The sequence below is a fragment of the Nannobrachium achirus genome (assembly GCF_963921795.1).
Source record: "Nannobrachium achirus genome assembly, chromosome: 8".
NCBI lineage: Eukaryota > Metazoa > Chordata > Actinopteri > Myctophiformes > Myctophidae > Nannobrachium > Nannobrachium achirus.
The window spans coordinates 15,918,334-15,938,621 of record NC_137817.1 but is presented as its reverse complement, the minus strand read 5'-3'; the positions used below and the strand labels follow the sequence as shown (position 1 = coordinate 15,938,621).

General features: G+C 43.0%; 1 protein-coding gene across 1 annotated transcript in view; it reads right to left on the bottom strand.

The window, feature by feature from the left end:
- Positions 1–342: 342 nt before the first annotated feature.
- cntn5 (contactin 5) overlaps positions 343–20,288 on the bottom strand; it is a gene marked incomplete at its 3' end in the record, with an annotated part of 350,866 nt that continues 330,920 nt past the window's right edge. Inside the window, exons 19-24 of the mRNA XM_080731735.1 lie at positions 11,871–12,105; positions 9,689–9,798; positions 8,527–8,713; positions 6,023–6,135; positions 4,579–4,750; positions 343–452 (exon numbers count right to left, since the gene is read on the bottom strand). Coding sequence (XP_080587861.1) covers positions 343–452; positions 4,579–4,750; positions 6,023–6,135; positions 8,527–8,713; positions 9,689–9,798; positions 11,871–12,105 — 927 coding nt within the window. The remainder of the gene's footprint in view (positions 453–4,578; positions 4,751–6,022; positions 6,136–8,526; positions 8,714–9,688; positions 9,799–11,870; positions 12,106–20,288) is intronic.

Below are 20,288 nucleotides of genomic sequence, written 5' to 3'. Positions count from 1 at the left end.
GGTGGTTGATGGGTGGGATCCCAGGGTCCGAGGAGGAGGAGGAGACAAAGTCCAAAAAACTGAAAAAGAAACGGTCTCTCTCCCGACACCGTGTGCGCTGTACCGTGACGCCCGGGATGAGGGATGTCGTTGGGGGGGAAAAGAACTACGGATGAAAAGTCCAGAAATCAGACAGAAAGTAACTAAAAGAGATGTACAATGAGGATACCATCTGTTCACTGGCAGATCGACCCTCTGGGCGGCAGCCTCCCAGGGCCCTCGGAGGGGCGGCTGAGGCCAAAGCAAAGCACACAGTCTCTTAGGAGGAGGAGGAGGAGGAGGAGGAGGAGGAGGGCTCCCAGCTCAACAGCAAGCCAAAGGCACCAGGAGGACCACCAGGAGCTGGACGGCCCACGTCAGGACCCGAGGCGGGCCGGAGTACGCAGAGCGCTGGCCGCTCTTCGCTCGGACGCCTGTGGAGACAGGAGGGGGCGGACAGCAGTGTTTTCTTTTTTTTCTTTTTTAATTTTTGATTTAGTGGCTGTAGGTCAAACAGTTTATGAGCTATGCCTGTTCAAAGAAGAAAAATGACTGCACGGATAAGCCATAACTGCAAAAAAAATCAGAAGAAGAACAATAAAACAATAGGGGTCCTACGCACTACATGCTTATAGCATCCTAAATACAGCACAGAAATTACTTTGGCAGATGCAGCACCACTTAAAAAGTATTTATTCCTAACAATGAATAACTGAAGAAGAAGAACTTGATAACTGAATTTAAAGGTACTGCATTTGAGTATTTCTATTTGTTGATACTTATGACTTTCACACCACTGTATTTCAGTGACACATTATTATACTTTTGACTCCACTACATTTCTAGGAATGTGAAAAGTGCATTATGAATTAATCACTTAAAGGTGATACACCATGAAATTTCACTTTTCCTATTTTAAAACCTTTTTTTGGGGTCCCACTAGCACCTTCTATCCTCACAAAGTCCCATTTCTGACCGTTGTGTCTTTCTCTGGTTTTGAGAAGGCGAAGGTTAAAAGTATCCCACGGGTTCTCAAAACAGGCTGTCCAGATTTGCTGCCGATTGTGACGTCATCTGCCGATTGTGACGGGGGGTGGCGCAGTTCAGGCCAAAGGTGGTACTGCAGCTGAAATGCTCTGAGAGCCATTCAAAAATGAGAGAGGCTCTCTATTCAGGAGTGTTAATTTAGCCTCAAACCTTTTGAAAAACGTTTTTGGGACATAAACAATATGACATAAATACTTTTTAAATGCATGGTGTATCACCTTTAAAGGAGGACTTCACCACTTTTCAACCTGTCTTCATATAATAGGTCCTCACGAATGTTGATAAAATAGCACAATTTTTTTCTACTCAGTCTGGGTCTCATAGGAGAGCTGTGGGCGGGTCAAATCCTTCCACCAGTGACATCATCAATGGGGAATCCAAGCTAAAAGAAACTGCAGGCTTTCTATTCCTGAAAAGTTGCAATGTTAAAGTGGAAGCCATTGTTCTCGCGATAATAAAAATCTAAATATTCTTTTTCAAAAATATTGTTTTAAAAAAATTCTGTCAAACGATGATCGCTGTCACTGGTGGATGGATTTGACCCGCCCACAGCTGTCCTATGAGACCCAAACTGAGTAAAAAAATTGTGCTATTTTATCATGAACATTACTGAGGACCTATTATATGAAGACAGGTTGAAAAATGGTGAAGTCCTCCTTTAAGCTCAAGTATAATTTGGACGGAGCAGCTTTCAGTTGCAGTTGAGTAATATTTGTCCAGGAGTATACTATACTGGAGATGAGTACTTTTTCCACCACTGCGTTGAAGTTACATCCTTTAGTTTATTCGGCAAAGGAACCAGCTTTTGTTGTTCTCCTTTGCCCTGAGAAGCTCCGTGTAGCCAAGTACAAATGACTGTTAAGTTTCCTCTGGCCGTGCTCCTTGAGAGTTAATTATCTGTGCAACAGTAGGTATATGGTTTGTGCGGGGGAGGTAATTAAAACGGTATTAAGCCAAAGAAAACTCAACACAGACATTAGCTGCCGTGACTCAATTAACCCTGCAAGGCCCAGCGTTGCTTTTGGCAACATTTTTTAAATCATTTTAAAAAAAATGTTATAGTTAGTTTTCCTGTTCTTTTTTCACATTAACATCACCATTAAATCCTATTGTTTAGTATTGCAATGCCATTGGCCACGATATTTGCATATAAATACCCCCCACAGAGACTGACATTCACACCTCCCAGAGAAGTTGAAATTCCAGCGTCTGGACGAACAACATCTCACTTTTTAACTGAAGCTATTCCTCACTAAAACATAAGTAAAATGCCTGTAATATATTTTTTCGTGATCATTAGAATGTCTAGAACATGTACATATGTTATTATTGGGAAAAATATCCCCAAAATGCAAATTAGAGCATGATTTATGATTTATGATACATTTTCCTGTGATTAGGACTCCTACAACAGCGTCTGATTTTTTTTTTTTTTTTTTTGGCCAGTAGAAATTAATTCGGGTCTTGCAGGGTTAAGGGCAGAATGTGAGATCGGTACCAAAACAAGAAGTGGTAGTGCATAGACGGAGGGGCAATGTTCTAATAATTGGATTAGTCCATTTTGTGGCCAAGCTAGCTTTCTTTTTAATATTCCTATTCAGGGACGTGCAGAGAATGTTAGAGATGCAGGGGCTGAAATTTCTAAAAGGGCCTTTTGGTGAAAATATTGAAAATAGCCGACCTCCAAGCTCACAACGCGCCACAGCGCTTGGAGGTCGGCTATTTTCGGTGCTTTAGACCACACTAAACTAAGCATAATCAAGTCAATACTGGATGGAGTACGGCATGGATTTCTACACAGAGAGGGCAATTCTTTCAACGTGAGATGCTGCATTCAAGTTCAGGAGAGCTTGGACAAGGCAATTCTCTTGAATGCTGCCTTCAGGAATGGCATTTCTTTCACCATAGTAAAGACTGCATTCATGGTCTGGAGAGGGCACTTTTTACAGGTGAGTAAAAGGGCAGGGGCTCAAGCCCCCTTTGATGTCTATGTGTGCACGTGCCTGTTCCTATTGTCCTATGTATACTGTTTGAGCACCGAGCCCTTCCACCCACAACTTGAAACGTGTTGAACTTCATTTTGTAATAGCCAGACAACTATTCCACAATCTCTGAATGCTATATAGAGTCTGGAACTACAACTCCTGAACGGTGAGCATGAAAATATATTTTAAAATGTCATTTATGATAAGCAGCAAGCTAAATATGCTTAGATGATTTGTATTTATATTAGCATAAATGTGTGTGATCTTTTAACCCATTTAGTGCTCCAGACATAAAAATCCAAGCTGCCGGCTGCCTGCTCCGTCCGCGGCCAGTCTCTTATTTTGAAGGCCGGAAGTAGATCGCACTCACAATTCCCTACTTGACGATGTTTGAGATTTACCCGGAAGTGTTGTCGTCCAAAGCGTAAACAGTAATGGCGGATCGATGCCTTTCAGCTTGTACTATTTTAGCGAGAATCCAATGCCATCCTTGGCATCAAAAGTGTTTTTTGGAGAAAATGGACATCAAAGATGAGAAAGACCGTTGGCTTCCATGTTAAGGGATCACTATTGTGTGCACGTGGATGCGCGATGATGATAAATCGGCGAGTCCACCCGTGCCAGAACTTTCCAACGGACGGTACGTAGCCCTTGCCAGCTTTACTGTATATACAGTAAATATCGCGCGTATACTCGGGATCGGCACTATAAATACTCAAGTATATTTCGCGAGTATACTCGGGATCGGCTACAAATGAATTAAGAATGAAACGGAAGTGGGGAGGAGGCTTCACTTCCGCTTTAACCGGGCACTCATCATCATAAGAACTTCCGTCCCCCAGACTGTATGACGGGAGCATTTGCAAAGTCTGGCCATACGTGAGACTATTTAACCCATTTAGGCCTAGAATTATTGAATGCTTTAACTAGTGAAAAATAGCAGATATACAAGCTCACAGCGCGGCACCGAGTGCCGCGCTGTGAGCTTGTAGATCTGGTATTTTTGAAAAAGTTGTGAAAATGTGTGCAAATCTTTGAATATACGTATGTATTTTCAAAGCGAAAGTTTGTAACTCAAATTTTGCTTCTGGGGGGTCCCTGGAACTAAATATTTTGAGAAGGGGGTCCGTGGCCAAATACATATCATTTTGGGGGTCCTTCACATGAAAAGGTTTGAGAACCTCTGACATAGCAGTCTCTCAAGAACAGACAAACTGAGCTCCAGTTAAGTGAAAAGGACCTTTTCTTTGACGATGGCTGGCCAGATTGCTGACATAGAAACATGGGTTTTTCAAAAAATCTTAGAAGGATTCAAAAGACACTTATAGAATCGGGTCAAAATTCAAATTTTCAAGATTTTTCAAAAATAGCAGATCTACAAGCTCGCAGCGCGGCACTCGGTGCCGCGCTGTGAGCTTGTATATCTGCTATTTTTCAATAGTTAAAGCATACAATAATGATACACAATAATGTGTACCCGTTCTAAATGGGTAGCAATACAAACGTGAGTGGGGGGGGGGGATCTTACCGGAAGAGGTGACGACTCGGATGTGGGAGCTGACGGCCCCCTCCCCCCCCTCGCTGACCGAGCGGACCTCCACGATGTAGGTCCCTCCCTCTGGCAGGGACAGCACCGTGGAGGGGTTGATGGTCCTGATCACCTGGTTGTGATGGCCCCGCCCCTCCTGACGGATGAACACCTGTGTGTGACACACGCACGCACGCACGCACGCACGCACGCACGCACGCACGCACGCACGCACGCACGCACGCAAGCACACACACACACACACACACACACACACACACACACACACACACACACACACACACACACACACACACACACACACACACACACACACACACAGAGTGGGTGGGTCACGTGCAAAACACCAAGGCTCCGGCCAACAGGTTGGGAATCACTGCCGTAAAGGGATGGTTGTATCCAACAGATCCACCACTCATACTTACTGTACAGTTTTCTTGCTACCGACTGCAGTATCCTCCTGTGTTTATGCCTGAAGCCTAATTCACAAATGCACCGTAATACTGAGATTTTCCAGATTTAAACGGTGGGGCTGTAATAATCTATGAACACAAATGTCTAACTCTCTAGGACCTGGCCTGATCCCTTTAGTCTGGATAATCCGGTTGAGCCCAAAATCCGGTTGAGCCCAAAATGTCTCAATGTGTGAATCAATGGACGCAGTCATAGTCGGGTGAATTTACATTGAGCGAGTGGACGTGTTGATGACGCTTCTATTGTCAGGGAGAGAGGAGCCATCCCTCCTCCAGAGGTGTTTGGAGATTAACTTGTTTTTTTATTAGGGTTTGACCAGTGGCTCATAAGTAAAATATAACATAAATGCCTCTTTACTACCATAGTAGATAATGTAGACAACAAGCTACACCCGGTGCTTCCCTGCTGGTCTGTCTGCGTCTATGCAGATATTTATGATATTTTTCCAACGAGGAGGACGGTTCGTAAAAAAGTAGTTGGTAGTACTGTAGGTTGTCTACATGTATGGTAGTGAAAATGTCGTTGTTATCGGGTGGAAACCTTGTATGTCCTTTGTAATTATTTAAAAAAACGATTTAAAATTGTGAAAATTGTCGATCTACAAGCACACAATTCCTTGCATCGCGTATCTCCAAGTTTCAAATGTGTACGTTTTTTTTTGCCTCATCACACAAGACTGTGAAAATAGCAGATCTACAAGCACAGCTTGATGAGCTATTTTCACTATTTTGAATATATTTCTTAAATGATAAATGCAAGACGAACGGTTTTGGATATACAAGGTTTCCACCCGACAACAATAATATGTGAAAATAATATGTGACAATGTCCCGACCTGATTCACAGGACATTTTCCCATGGTTCACTATGTGGAAAGCATTTATGTCTGCATCTACTGTAGATGCTCTGAGCAGAGGGGATGTTGTAGGGTTTATCTTTTATTCTTTACCATGTATCCAACGATGTCGGATTCATTGTCTCTGGACTTCACCGGGTCCCAGCTCAGCGACACGTTGTTGCCCTCTTGCACCCACATGAGGTTGCCGGGGGGCTCGGCCGGCGCTGCAGGGGAGAGAGAGAGAGAGCGTAGCGGTAAGGGTCAGAGGTACAGTAGTTAGAGGAGAGAACAGTAAAGGCCTGAACATACTCTCTCCGAAACCAAACTTTTTGTCTGAAAGGTCCAACTACAAAATGATGTCACTCGGAAAACCATTAGCCCAAATTAGAGTTCGAAGTGCTGCACGTCGGAAAGTCGGAACTTTCCGATGAAAAGTTTGGTTTCGGAGAGAGTATGGACAGGCCTGAACATTTATGGTCAGATGTAAAGTACAGTATTTGGAGGAGGGAACATACAGTAAAGGTCGTTGCACACTGCTGCGTTTTTCCGGACGAATATAGTAGCGAATTTCAGAGCACGTAAATAAATAAATCAACCTCACGTTATGTCAATAACGTTTGCACACTGCCACCCGTTTCGTATTTATTTTCGGACCACTGGGTCCCTTGGTCTCGCTCTCTCTCTCTCTCTCTCTCTCTCTCTCTCTCTCTCTCTCTCTCTCTGTGTCTCTCTCTCTCTCTCCTTGCCCTGAAAAACGCATTTCGCAACGGAAAAATGCAGCAGTGTGCAGCTTAACAGTCAGAGAAACGGTAACCAGTGGTGCAAAGTAATTAAGTACATTTACTCAAGTACTGAACAATATTATTACAAAGTACAATTATGAGGTATTGTTACTTAACTGGAGTATTTCCAATTTTCAATACCTTTACTTCTGCTACAGAGGCAAATATTGTACTACATTTAGTCCGCTGCATTTATTTGAAAAGTTTAGTTATTTTATAGATTTTGATTATTATTACAAAACTTCAGCCCTGTGTGACGTGTTGAGAGCTTGTAGATCTGCTATTTTCAAATAATTTTATACATTTTTAATACATTTTGCCTAACGAGTACTTTTACTTTTGGTACTTTTGAGTATATTTTGATGCCAATACTTTTGTACTTTTACTCAAGTACATTTTGAAAGCAGGACTGAGGACAGAGTACTGTAGGCTATTTCTACATGGTGGTATTTGATACTTTTACTTAAGTAAAAATGTATAGGTAGCCTACTTCTTCAGTCAGAGATACAATACTTAGAGGGATTATGAAGTTCCCACCAAGTAGGTCATTTGCTTCGGTTCCATTTATAGCATGGTTTTACCAACCATTTTTACCTTGGAGTCCCCCCTTCTTACATCTGACAAAAGCTGAGTCTCCGACTGTCTCCCTATACGCACGCACGTGCCAACACGTCAAACTCTTGAGTCTTTGATGTCTCCCGGTGCCCACGACGCAGTCGAAGCGTTGTACAGTATACTATATTAATCTGTAGCTACTGTACTAGGCAACCGCGGTGAAGAGAAACACTCCAATTCCTGAAATGGAACAGGGTATCACATGACCGGCAAATCCTATTCCCTCATAGAGAGCAGTGTTACGCTGCTGCACAAAAGTGCATTTATCTTCCAATCTTTTAAATCACGTTCATTTTTAAAACGCGGGCTTGTCATTTTTCTGTCCTGAGTGAAAGAAAATACTATCGTGAAAATAAACAGGACATACTCGGATTACATTTACTCAGATTACTTTTTCCATTGAGCTGCAGTAAGAGGTAAAATTGCGGGTTTCCATGGCAACTGCCAATTAAATCTTGATTAATCCTGCGCAGCCGATGTGTTAAGTGTGTTATTTCCTGGTCCGTTTTACCAATGAGGGTTTAAATGGTACCGGATATTCAGCTCATCAAATAAAAGGTGAATTGATCCCAGTGCACGACGGAGGATGATTTCACGATAAGCTTAAATCTCGATTATTATACGATTATTGTCAGTTTTTTTTTTTTTATCATGATAAACGATAATATCGATTATCGTCCCATATCCAGGGTTCCCACAGTCATGAAATTCCTGGAGATTTTTTGAAATTAGAAAAATATTTTTCCAGTACTGGAAAGGTTTTGGAATTGATCAAGGGTCCTGGAAGGTCCTGGAAAAAATAGCTATGCATTGTATTTAGTTGTGATTTTGTTAATACCTCTCAAATTACAAATTAAACATGGGCCAAATTGTCAAATATTAGAAGCAGAAATTGTGAAAATATTATTTTCACAATAGAACCGTGTTATACAAAATTCCTCAACTCTTAGTGCTCGTCAGGGTGGGGGGTCCCCAGTTAAAACATGATTATTTCAGGGGTCACAGCCTGAAAAGGTTCAGAACCACTGGCATACACTACCTGTCTTTGGGCATTGCGCATAGGAGTAAGCGACCTGCTATTGAGCTGAATTATTATTATATAGTCCTGGAAATTGGGTTAAATATTCTGGAAAAGTTTTGGAACGGTTTTGGAAATTAATTGGTAAAAATGAGTGGGAACCCTGCATATCCCTAGTCCAGTCTGAGCGCTGCACTCACGGGCTTTCCTGGTGTGTGCGGTGATGGGCGAGCTGGCGGGGCCCAGGCCGATGCTGTTGAAGCCCCTCACTGTGACGTGGTAGAGGCTGTTGCCCTCCAGGCCCGTCACCACCACCGACGTCTCGTTCTTCACCGTTCTCCTCTTTTTCGCCGCCTCCTCCTGTTCCGAGTCTTTCCAGTAGCCGACCTGCGAACGAACGCGGAACAGATAATAAAGAGGATTTTATAACACTGCATCGTGCATGCATGTGCTTCATTCATCCTCCCTCAAGGGGAAATGCAGTAGACTTAAGGCTGTCTTTTGTGCCGGTAGCTATGAAGATGTATAATGATGCACACGATGGTCGCTCTGACCTTTCAATAGAATAACTAGCTCTGTCTGACATGGTTATTGTGTGTGTACTCGTATTATTATTTATTTTTGTCCTGCATTATTCATGTTGCCTACTGTTGAAGGTTTGCATATCGTTGTTGTCGGGTGAAAACCTTGTATGTCCAAAACCGTTCGTTTTGCGTTTATCATTTAAAATGATTCAAACTAGTAAAAACAGCCGATCTACAAGCACACAACGTTGTGCCTTGTATGATGAAGCAGGGCTTTACTTTACGAAAAAACATACAAATTTGAAATTTGGAGATATACTGTGTTCATTATTAATGGTGCTTCTTTAGAATATTCTAAAGAGGCACCATCACAAGGCACATATGTGTTGCCTTTTATACTCAGCTGTGTCTGAAGTACTTTCTCTCTCCTTGTAAGTGTACGGTATGCAGTTGTGCTACCTGTGGCCACTGCATTTACCTCACGAGATCAATCCAGCTCTTATCTTATCTTGATCGCAGCAATAGGTGCATGCACAAGCACAACGCATGCATACACAGCCGGGCACACACACACACACACACAGACACTCTCATCTGCACACACAGACACACTCATCTGCATGCACAGACACTAACACACGTACGCATGCACACACGCAAGCAGACAGGCTTGCGCGTATGGCACGCGCACGCACGCACACACACACACACACACACACACACACACACACACACGTGCATGCGTGCGCGCACACACACACGCACACGCACGCACACACACACACACACACACACACACACACACACACACACACACACACACACACACAGAACAGACCTCATATCCTCTCGGTCTTCCAGGGCCAGGGTTGGGTGGCTTCCAGGTGACCCTAATTTCCGACGCAGCGATGCTGGCAGCCTTCACGTCCAGCGGGGCTTCTCTGGGCTCTGAGCAACAAAGCGTTGAGAACTTTTAGCAACCCCACACAGACGGTGAGTCAACGCAGTGACGCTGTGAGGATCTTAATCATTCCCTGCAGCCGTGGTTCTCAGACTTTTTCAATTCACTTTACTCGGAATTAGGCCAATGGTTGTCAAAGTGGAGTCCGCGGTAGGGTTTAATATTTTCCTGGATTTGGGCTCATTTTAAATCCCGGGAATTTTCTGACCTTATCCCGGGCTCCCCGGGATGTCCCGTTAATATATATATATATATATAAAAAAAAGGGACAACAAGTGCCCACATGCACTCTGCTCTGGCTGGGTAGACAGATATGATCACCGGTCTGCGGGGCGGGGGCTCGCTTCTCATCAGAACTTCAGTTCAGGACTCGCTTTTGGACCTTTATATTCGATCGGACATCATTAGGCTACAGATCAAATTCACATCATCCTCTGTGGCAGCCACAATTGGCGACGCAATTCATGGGATTCAAAGCAGCAATGGATGTTCTTATTCATTTTCCTTCCACACCTAGGCCTATCTCTTTGAAAAGACGTTTTCTGCGCCCACTTGAATAAAAACAAAATATCACGACTTTAGTAGAGCGAAGATGATCATCGTGTTGCAGTGAGCAATTGTGCCCATAAAAGCGCTTCTCTGTTCAAGCAAACACGCGCAAGAGCGCAACCATCCCACTAATAAGGTAGGCCTACGCCAATACAATTCATAAGCTGTCACAAAGTGCTGTCAGATGTTTTAATTCTGGTTAAAACATATTGTGTGGAAATGCAAACCAACAGACTGAACAGAGTAGGCTATTTCATGTTTAGAGTGGCAATGTGTGAGTCCAATTGACTGAGTGGAGTGGACACATAGGAGGTTGCAATAATGCATGCACACAGAGACTGGTAAAATCCTTCGCGGGGACTCCCAACCAGGGGTCCTTGATGGGTTTCCAGGTGGTCCCCAGCTAAATTAGTTAATATAGCATCACACAAGAGTTTAACCGAATATAAATTGTCTATTTGAAAAGAATCAAACAGCACGGCGCATCGTGATGCATTGGAGAGCATTTGAATTTTTTTCTATACAATCCTAAAAAAAAGTGATAATAATATTTTTGAAACAAATCTTGTATGGGGGTCTCTGGCACAAGAATATTTTCATACATACATCAATTTGGAGGTCCTTGACATGAAAATGTTTGAGAACCACTGCATTAGGCCTCGGACCCCCATAACTCAAAGAGCAAAATGGTGCAAATGGAACCAGATGGAGGATCCCTGCTGGGGGTCCTTGAGGTGGTTCCAAGGGGGTTCCCTACTTGTTCAAATGGACCCTCCATTTGGTTCCATTTGCAAAGTGGTCCCAACTTTGAGAACCACCAGCCCTATACGCAAATCCAAAACCACAAGTAGGAGTGGGCGATATGCCTTCTCAGAGATATTGTATATCGTGATACAATGAGGGATCCTTATAACAAAAATCCTGTTGAATTGTTAATACAGAGATTCATTGCAGAATCCATTTAAACCTGCATTTTGGTCTAAATCCTTAGTTCTCAAACTGTAAAATGTCAAGTTCTCCCCTTAACTCTGACAGTATACAAATGAAACCAAATGGACCATTACGGGTCCATTTGGTTTCATTTGTATACTGTCAGAGTTACATACTTGTAAAGGTCAATTTAGTCCCTGGACCCCACTTTGAGGACCACTGGTCTAAATGGTCTGTTCCTCCTTTTTCTTTTAGTTTTTAATACCTTACACAGTTTTTAGTTTGAAAGCTGTGAGCAATGTGGACACACGTGGTGCATGATCTAGGCATGGGTGTGCATGAATGGTGCACTATGAATTACATGGAAGTCTATGGAGACAAATGGCAAATGGGAGTAGGAAGGTATTCTTAAAAGACGGGGAATGTGTTAAGTAACTTGAAAAATAACCATAAAAAAAGAACATGAAAAAGAATCGTGATAATATTGCGTATCGTGATACAGCTTGGAAGAATATGGTGATATTGTATTTTTCTATATCGCCCACCCCTAACCCCAAGACTGGAGAAACAGTCAGCTCACCCCCTTCGGCGGAGTACACGGTCACCACTTTGCTGAAGGGCCCGTCTCCCTTGTTGTTGTAGACGCCCACCTTCACCTCGAAGGGGGTGAGGGGCGGGAAGGTCTCGTCCCGGTACTTGTAGGTGGTGGAGTCGGCCGACGTGACCATCTTCTCCTTCCAGCCTCTCGTGCCGTTGGCGCGGAACGCCACGATGTACCCGAAACCCTCGCCGTTCTGGAACTCCTCCGACACGGGCTGAGAGGTAGACACATTTTACAGAGAGGAAAGAAGCTTATTGTTGCTGTCGGCCCAGAAACCGCTTATCTCCATATTCTAACCTTTTTTTCCGTAAATGAATGCCCCACTGGATTTATAATACGCCCTAAAGCGTCGCACAAAAGTAGCAGATTTACTGAAGCTTGTAGATCTGCTACTTTTGCTATTTTTGAATCTGAATCCAGAAATGTAACAGTTTTGGACAGATGAGGTCTCCATTTTAGGGGTTGGCATAGCTGAATGGTTAGGGAGCCCGCCTGGGGAACCAGAGCCCCTGGTTCCAGGCCAGGGTTGCAAAGTCGATGAGTGTCCCTGAGCAAGACTCTTAACCCCTAATTTACTCACACGCTCCTTGTGGGCAGCGAATCAGCTGGGTTCGGCTGAAAATACTGAATTTCCCTTGTGGGAGGAAATAGGTATCTATTATTATTATTATTATTATTACCAACAGAGACGATACTACAGCGTCACAGGAAAGCATCGAAAGTAGCAGATCCAAAAGCCGGAAACGCTGCTCAAAAAGCGGTTTCGAGCTTTTGAATCCTGAAAAGTAACACTCTTGCAGTGATGTCATTACGTGCGCATCCCGCATCAAAAACTCATTCAAGTCACCCAGGGACACATTCATGTTATGGTCCTGGGGTCCCGGGGATGCGCCTCCATTGGAGTCCATGTTAAAATAATTTACCGCGTCGCGTCCACAGACACCACCATTGTTCATGGGTGAAAGCATCCTACTTTACCCTACGTTAACACAAATAAAATCCACGTAGAAAGTCTTAAACAGGCGATAGAAACGTCAATGTTTTGATTCCACCAACGTCTGACGCCATTTTGCGCGCATAAACTTTATATTGAGGACTCATAAAACTTTTCTGGGACCCACATCACTGCTCTTGGACGTATGAGGTTTCCACCCGACAGAGATGTTAAACAGTTTTGAATGCAACATAAACCCAGAGTCTGAGGTTGACTGGAGCTCCATAGACACAATTACCTGCGAGAGCTTATCAACACAGATTAAACTACAATCCAAGCTTACCGGCACTAAAGCCCCTGTAATTAGGCAATTCAGTTTGCGTACATTTTCCTATTTGGGGTACATCAATGCTGCTTGCTGTTATTGCATTCAAAAGTGTCTCAACAAGAAAAAAAAGAAAGAAAGAAAGAAAAAAAGCTTAAAAAGAATCCGTTCTTGGAACTGATGTAAATGCCACAAGCTGTTTTTTATAACGAGCACCAGTGCACCTGCTAATTGGGATCGCGGAGCTCAAACAACAGCCAAAAATTGGGATCAGCCAACAGACAGCTGCTAGGGTTTGGGGTTCACGACCATTTTATAAAAATCCTCCAGTCCAGGAATCTCCCAGCCATTACTGAGTGAGTCCTCTCCCAAAAGGCCGTGTGACGTCAATCAACACATTCTACCACTGCATACCAGCCCTATTTCTTCATAAGGAACATTGTTTTTTCTTTACTTTTTCTTCATTTAGATTAGTTTTTTCTTGATCACAAGAGTACATAATGTTATTTAGATAGCATGCTGTCTAGACAGATGCTGTGTTTGATGTTTGCCTGGTATCCTAGTTTCTCTGAGGCACTACATCGTTCTCTCTGCACTCCTACCTATATGACTATATATACCCTGTTGTTTGTTTCTGACTCTGGCCTTGCACTTTCATCCTGGATAATATAGCATCTTCTAAATGCCTACGTTTTAATTATAATTGTATAAATGTCCAACATGACTAAATGTAATGTTATACTGTCTTTCGGTATTACTCTGTCATTTATTGCGACCGTCAGGTCGCAGTTACTATCAAAACCTCCACCGGCTGTCTGTCTGTCCGTCTGTCAGTCAGTCCATCCGTCAGTCTGTCCGTCACACGTCACGTCACACTTTTGCCCTACTCATATCTCCGCCACCATTGCCCCTATCCATGCCAAACTTTGCACAAACACTCCTTGCCTGCCAAACCACAACCTCCACCCCTCAATTCTCACATGGCCCTCTTCTAGCGCCACCATGAGGCCGATTCTTGCTAAACACATTCTTGGACAGCTCCTACAATTTTTGCCCTAAAATCACGCAAATCGGTACACAGTAGGTCTAGACTCATGTCATCAACATGGATCTGTCCCATTTAGCGCCACCTTCAGGCCGATTTTTTAAAACACATTTATGGACACTGCTCCTACAGATTTTGCCCTAAAATCATGCAAAGTGGTACACAGTACAGTATGTCTACAGTCATGTCAGCAACATGGATCTGTCCCATTTAGTGCCACCATCTGGCCGACTTTTACATGCAAACTGACGGTCGCGTATCTCCCGATTAGGGAGTATTACTGGTATCTTATCTAGAATTCGTTGGTGGTCATAATCATTATGTTCGATGTGATGAGCTGGTATCTTATATCTTAGGCTTCGTACTGTTCCATGTAATAACTTATTTCATAATTAGTTTGTAGTCAAACTATTCATGTCTTTAATGTTTCCTTGGTATGTTGGGGTTCCACACTGACTCTTTATGATTCTGTGACAACGTTTGATTGACTGGTTTATATACCATAAGACACTCATGATGACAATAAAGCTCCTTTGAATTGAATTTAATTGAATTGAATTGAATTAGAGTCTACTACAACACATTCAGATGTGTATCCTTTTCACCCGTTCTTTTCACCTGTATTCTTTTCCTTCAGACCTGAAAATCCACGCCAGACAAAGATGGCTGACTGAGGCATTAGCGGCATGCGTTGCTGTTTCTGCGATTCTCAGCACAGCCAGCTTAAGAGTTCCGCATGTATTATTATTATTCCTGGACAGAAACAACAGACTACTCGCAGACTGCTAAAAATAAATGAGGTTAGAAAACATGGGCAGGATTCCCAGCAGAGCCGGCCTGTGTGACCTGACTCCTGATTCCTCCTCCTATGCTACTGTAGTGCACTGCCAGTCTCCATGAAGGTACGCTCAACCTCCAGCGCTCATATCATTAAGCTGTAGCGTGTACGTTTAGTGCTTAAAGCAGTGGTTCTCAACCTATTCAGGCTGCGACCCCCAAAATAATCATATTTGAACTGGGGACCCCCCCACCCTGACGAGCACCAAGAGTTGAGGCATTTTGTAAAACACAGTTCTATTGTGAAAATAGCAGATCTACATGCTCACAACGCCTCGTGTTGCGAGGCGTTGTGAGCATGTGGATCTGCTATTTCTGCTATTGGGATCAGCCTCTGCTATTTCTGCCTCTATTATCTGACAATTTGGCTAATGTTTACATTTTAGATGTATTAAAAGGTCCTTAAATTGTCACTTTAGAAATGTGCAGATAGTAAGATACCCTCTATACACTTTTCTTTTCCTAGCTTGGAATCCCCCGCGATGATGTCACTGGTACAGGTGGTAGGTGGGTTTCTGAACTGTCCACGGCCCTCCTCTGAGACACAAGCTGAGTAGACAAAAACTGTACCATTATTATAACTATAAAGGTGTAATTCTGGGAAATTGCAAGTGTGGTTGCACTGATGCGACAATGGGTTTGCTGCTCTGACATCACACTCTGGCTTGATGTCCATTTTATGCCCATATATGGGGCTCGCTGATGTCATCACGAGTCACACTTGCAAATTAATTACGTCCTTGTCCGTTTTATGCCCATATATGGAGATCCCTGTCCCGATGTCATCAATATTAAGCACATATCTGGAAATGCCCATATATGGGCATGTTCTGACATCACTTTGTTGACTATCAAGCAGGCGTCTCCATATAGGTAACTGGTCCGATATACATCACTGGCCAGATGGCCAGAAGTCGACCTGAGGCGTCTTACTAGTATCTAGTATTTTATATGGGTGAGGTGGTCCTTTAAGTAAAAAAAAAAACCATCAACTCTGAGTACTTCTTCCAAGACAGGCTGTGCTTCCTATCGTCCAGTGCCTGAGTGCCGTGGACAATTTGTGGAAACGCCATGTCGCTCATCTGCTGTTTCACTGAAGTGGTGATATTGGGATCAGCCTCAAACACCTGCTACACATTTAATCAAACTAGATGCAATTAATTTAGCATGAATGAAATGTAACAATTTTACAGTAGTTTAATCTCTGACCGAGTTCCACGAGTTACAAACACCTGTGACGCTTGTTTGCTAGTCTGTCACGCCATTAACACGTAGAAATAATCACATCTCCCGAAGGCATCGGCGAAATGAGCCACCCAGCCTGCCCTGCGTGGGGGGTGGGTGTGGGGGGTGGAGTGGCGATGTCGCTCATCACGACTTTGTTTCAAATGACGGCCAATCATCTCCGTGACTGCCTAATTACAAGGACGCTGAGCGAAAATGAATTAGCCTCCATCATTAACTGATCATCTGAACTGGCAAAGGCATTTGAGAGATGCAACGGATTATGGGTCCTTAAAAAATAAATAAAATTGCATGACTAAATTAGTTCACCGGTTAATTAAGTTAGCACGCGTGGCTTTGTAGAACAGAGATGGACACAAATAGGCCTACCACAGCAGGGTAGAAATGAGCCAACTGACAAATTAGTGCAACAGTGCCGGTCATATGAGTCTATGGTGCGGCCATTTTGTTTGTACAGTATGTAATGTTTTTCTGAGGAGGCACTTGCTACCTCAGTGTTAATTTTGATTACTTTATTAGAAAGAAATGTAAACAGCACATACTACAGCAAAGCATCAAGGCTAAAAGGATAACAAAAACATCCCAGGGACCTGTTTCCATTGTGGTTCTATGTATTCAATTCATCAACATAGCATACAAAATGAACACAATAATACATGTCATCAACATACAAACACTTACGGCTGTCACGATTATGACATTTTACATGACGATTGTCACTCAAATAATTGCGATTAACGATTTAATTGTGTTTTTGTCGTTGACAATTACATTTCTGTTTGACTTGTAGGGCCTTGCAACATTTTTAAATTGTTTTACAAGGTTTCTGCCTGATGACAGCGACAGTATTATTATGTTTTACTCATAGAAAGATTTGGGTGTGAGTTTGATGATGCATAATAATGGCCATTACACACTACACATGTTCAACATCGTCTCTCTCTGGTGGAAACCTCAACTGTCCAAAACAAAAACTGTTACTTCTCAGGATTCAAAGTCAAATTCATAATGCGTCGTTTTGCGCCGTGTTTCGAGATTGCAGATCTGCTACTTTTTGATGATTTGCTGTAGTATGATCCCTCGCTGACAGAACCCTCGCTAAAAGCCCCAGGACAAAAATCCACTCGACTGAGACAGTTTGCCCTCCTGGCCCCCAAGCTGTGGAATAAACTCCCTGTCGCACTTAGAACAACGGACTCACTCGCTAGCTTTCGCCATGGACTGAAGACTCACCTTTTCAGACTCCACCTAAACCCATAGCACTACTGAAACACTCAATGACCGTACATGAAGCTAGTTAGCATTTGTTTTTAGGTTTTTTAGAATCCTTTTTTCTTTACTGATTATATTGGTTCTTTAGATTGATATTCATTATGCATTTGTTATATTGTTGTTGATGTTCTGACATGTTATCTTGTTTATTATAGTGATGTATTATCTGCTAAGTCGCTTTGGATTAAAAGCGTCTGCTAAATGCCTAAACTGTCAACTGTAAAACTGTAAGTATGGCATTCATTTACAAAAAAACTCAAATTTAAAACATGGAGATAAGAGGTTTCTACCCAACAACGATATTATGGTACCATGTTGAACAGGTCGGGCAGCGAATATTGGTATCTCTGCCCTGAGAGGTCTGTGGCAGGGGGTACGTCTCGTCAAACACCGGTTCACATGGCAACAAAAAAAAGAAAATAAACATCTGTCTACCTCGCCGAGGCATACATTAGCCGCGATACTCCTGAACAGGATTGCGGGGGCCTCCCCCGCGCTAGGCGCTCGCCAATGGCGGCTGCAGGGGCACCGCTATAATGGCCCTGGCAATGGCTCCCCGGTTTGAAGGGAGCGCCTCTCTCACCGTCTCATCTAATGAGACGCTTGAATGAAACGGCGGCGACTGTTTAGTCATTCATCCTGCTTAACCCATTTAGGCCTCGAATTATTGAATGCTTTAACCAGTGAAAAATAGCAGATCTACAAGGTCGCAGCGCGGCACTCTGTGCTGCGCTGCGACCTTGTAGATCTGCTATTTTTTTTAAATCATGACCATTTGTGCAAGTCTTTGAATATATCTTTTTTTTAAAGCGAACATTTGTAACTCAAATATTTGCTCCTGGGGGGTCCCTGATACAATAGTTTGAGATAGGGGGTCCGTGGCCAAATATATATCATTTTGGGGGTCCTTCACGTGAAAAAGTTTGAGAACCACTGACATAGTAGTCTCTCAAGAACAGGCTAACTGAGCTCCAGTTAAGTGAAAAGGACCTTTTCTTTGACGATGGCTGGCCAGATTGCTGACGTAGAAACATAGGCTTTTCAAAAAACCTTAGAAGGATTCAAAAGACACTTATAGAATCGGGTCAAAATTCTAATTTTCACGATAAAAAAATAAATAGCAGATCTACAAGCTTGCCGTTCTAAATGGGTTAATAACCCTGCCCCTCCGCCGCCGCAGCCGCCCCGGGCTCTTGACAACGCTCCACAGATGATTGGAGAGGCAGAACTGCCGTGCCGCTCGCTCGCATCATGCCCTGACTGCCAAAGAGGGCCGACAGTCCTGCTCCGTCTCCTTCAATATTCATCTCCATTGATCACCGGCACTAGTTCCCGATTTATTTCCAAAAGCGTTTAGCCGGAACCGGGAAAGAAATAGGGCAAGGCGAAAATGACTTTAAATGGCACACGCGGCGCTAGGGAAAAGGGAGACATTGGCAGCCCGAGTGAAAAGCATGTGGGCTTCACCCGTACCCGTGGTTCTCCTGCAATGTGATGGAATTATTGAAGGATAACCGTCTCCTACATCACTGGTAATGGGCAGGGGAGCTGAGAGAGCCTAGCTATGATGTCTTTGCTGCTGCACGCACTGTGCTATGTGTAGGAATCATAGAGTTATACTATATAACTCGGATAGCGCGGATTTTTTCCCATGTTTTGAACCCTGCGGCTTATACAACGGTGCGGCTTATATAGAGATTTTTACAGCTAATGGCCAGTTAGTTAGTTTTACAATGGTCTTTAACAAGGATTTATATATAGATTTTTACAGCTAACGGCCACCAGGGGCGCTCTAGCGGGAAGCAGGAAGGACACCTGCGGCTTATAGTCAGGTGCGGCTTATATTCCAGCAATTGCGGTAAATAGAGGGCGGACAGCTAAAGTGGATTAACACATTCCCCGCCATTTTAACATACCTTCGTACTCAATGTTGCATCTGGTCTCCATAGACTTCCATGTAATTCATAGTGCACGGATCATGCACACCCATGCCTAGATAATGCACCACGTGTGTTCACATTGCTCACAGCTTTCAAACAAAAAAATCCGAATGAAAATCCGTTCAGGCATTCATGAGATACAAGCCATTATGTTTTCCTAAAATGTAAACAAAGATGGCTGCCATGTTTGATAGATGGGGTTGCTATGGGGGTTAAACATGCAATTTCGCGATTTCTATCATGCCTACTACATTTTTTGGGGTCCAAAAAAAATTTTGAAAAAATTTTTTTTTTGATTTTTTTTTTTCAAAATGGCGGAAATTCTCGGGACTATCGGGCCTGGCAGGGAAAGACATTCAAATAATCTCGGGACTATCGGGCCTGGCATGCAATGAGTTAATGCATGTTTTATAATATAATCATTTATATCTGGAAAGTAACTAGCAACTAAAGTTTTCAAATAAATGTAGTGGAGTAAAAGCACAAATAACTCAAAATCGTACTTAAAGGGGCACTCCACCACTTTTCAACCTATCTTCATATAATAGGTCCTCACTAATGTTCATGATAAAATATCACAATTTTTTCTACTCAGTTTGGGTCTCATAGGAGAGCTGTGGGTGGGTCAAATCCTTCTACCGGTGACATCATCAATGGGAAATGCAAGCTAATAGAAACAGCAGGTTTTCTATTCCTGAAAAAGTTGCAATGTTAAAGTGGAAGCCATTGTTCTTGTGATAATAAAAATCGAAATATATTTTTTCAAAAATATTATTAACATTTTTTTTGTCAAACGATG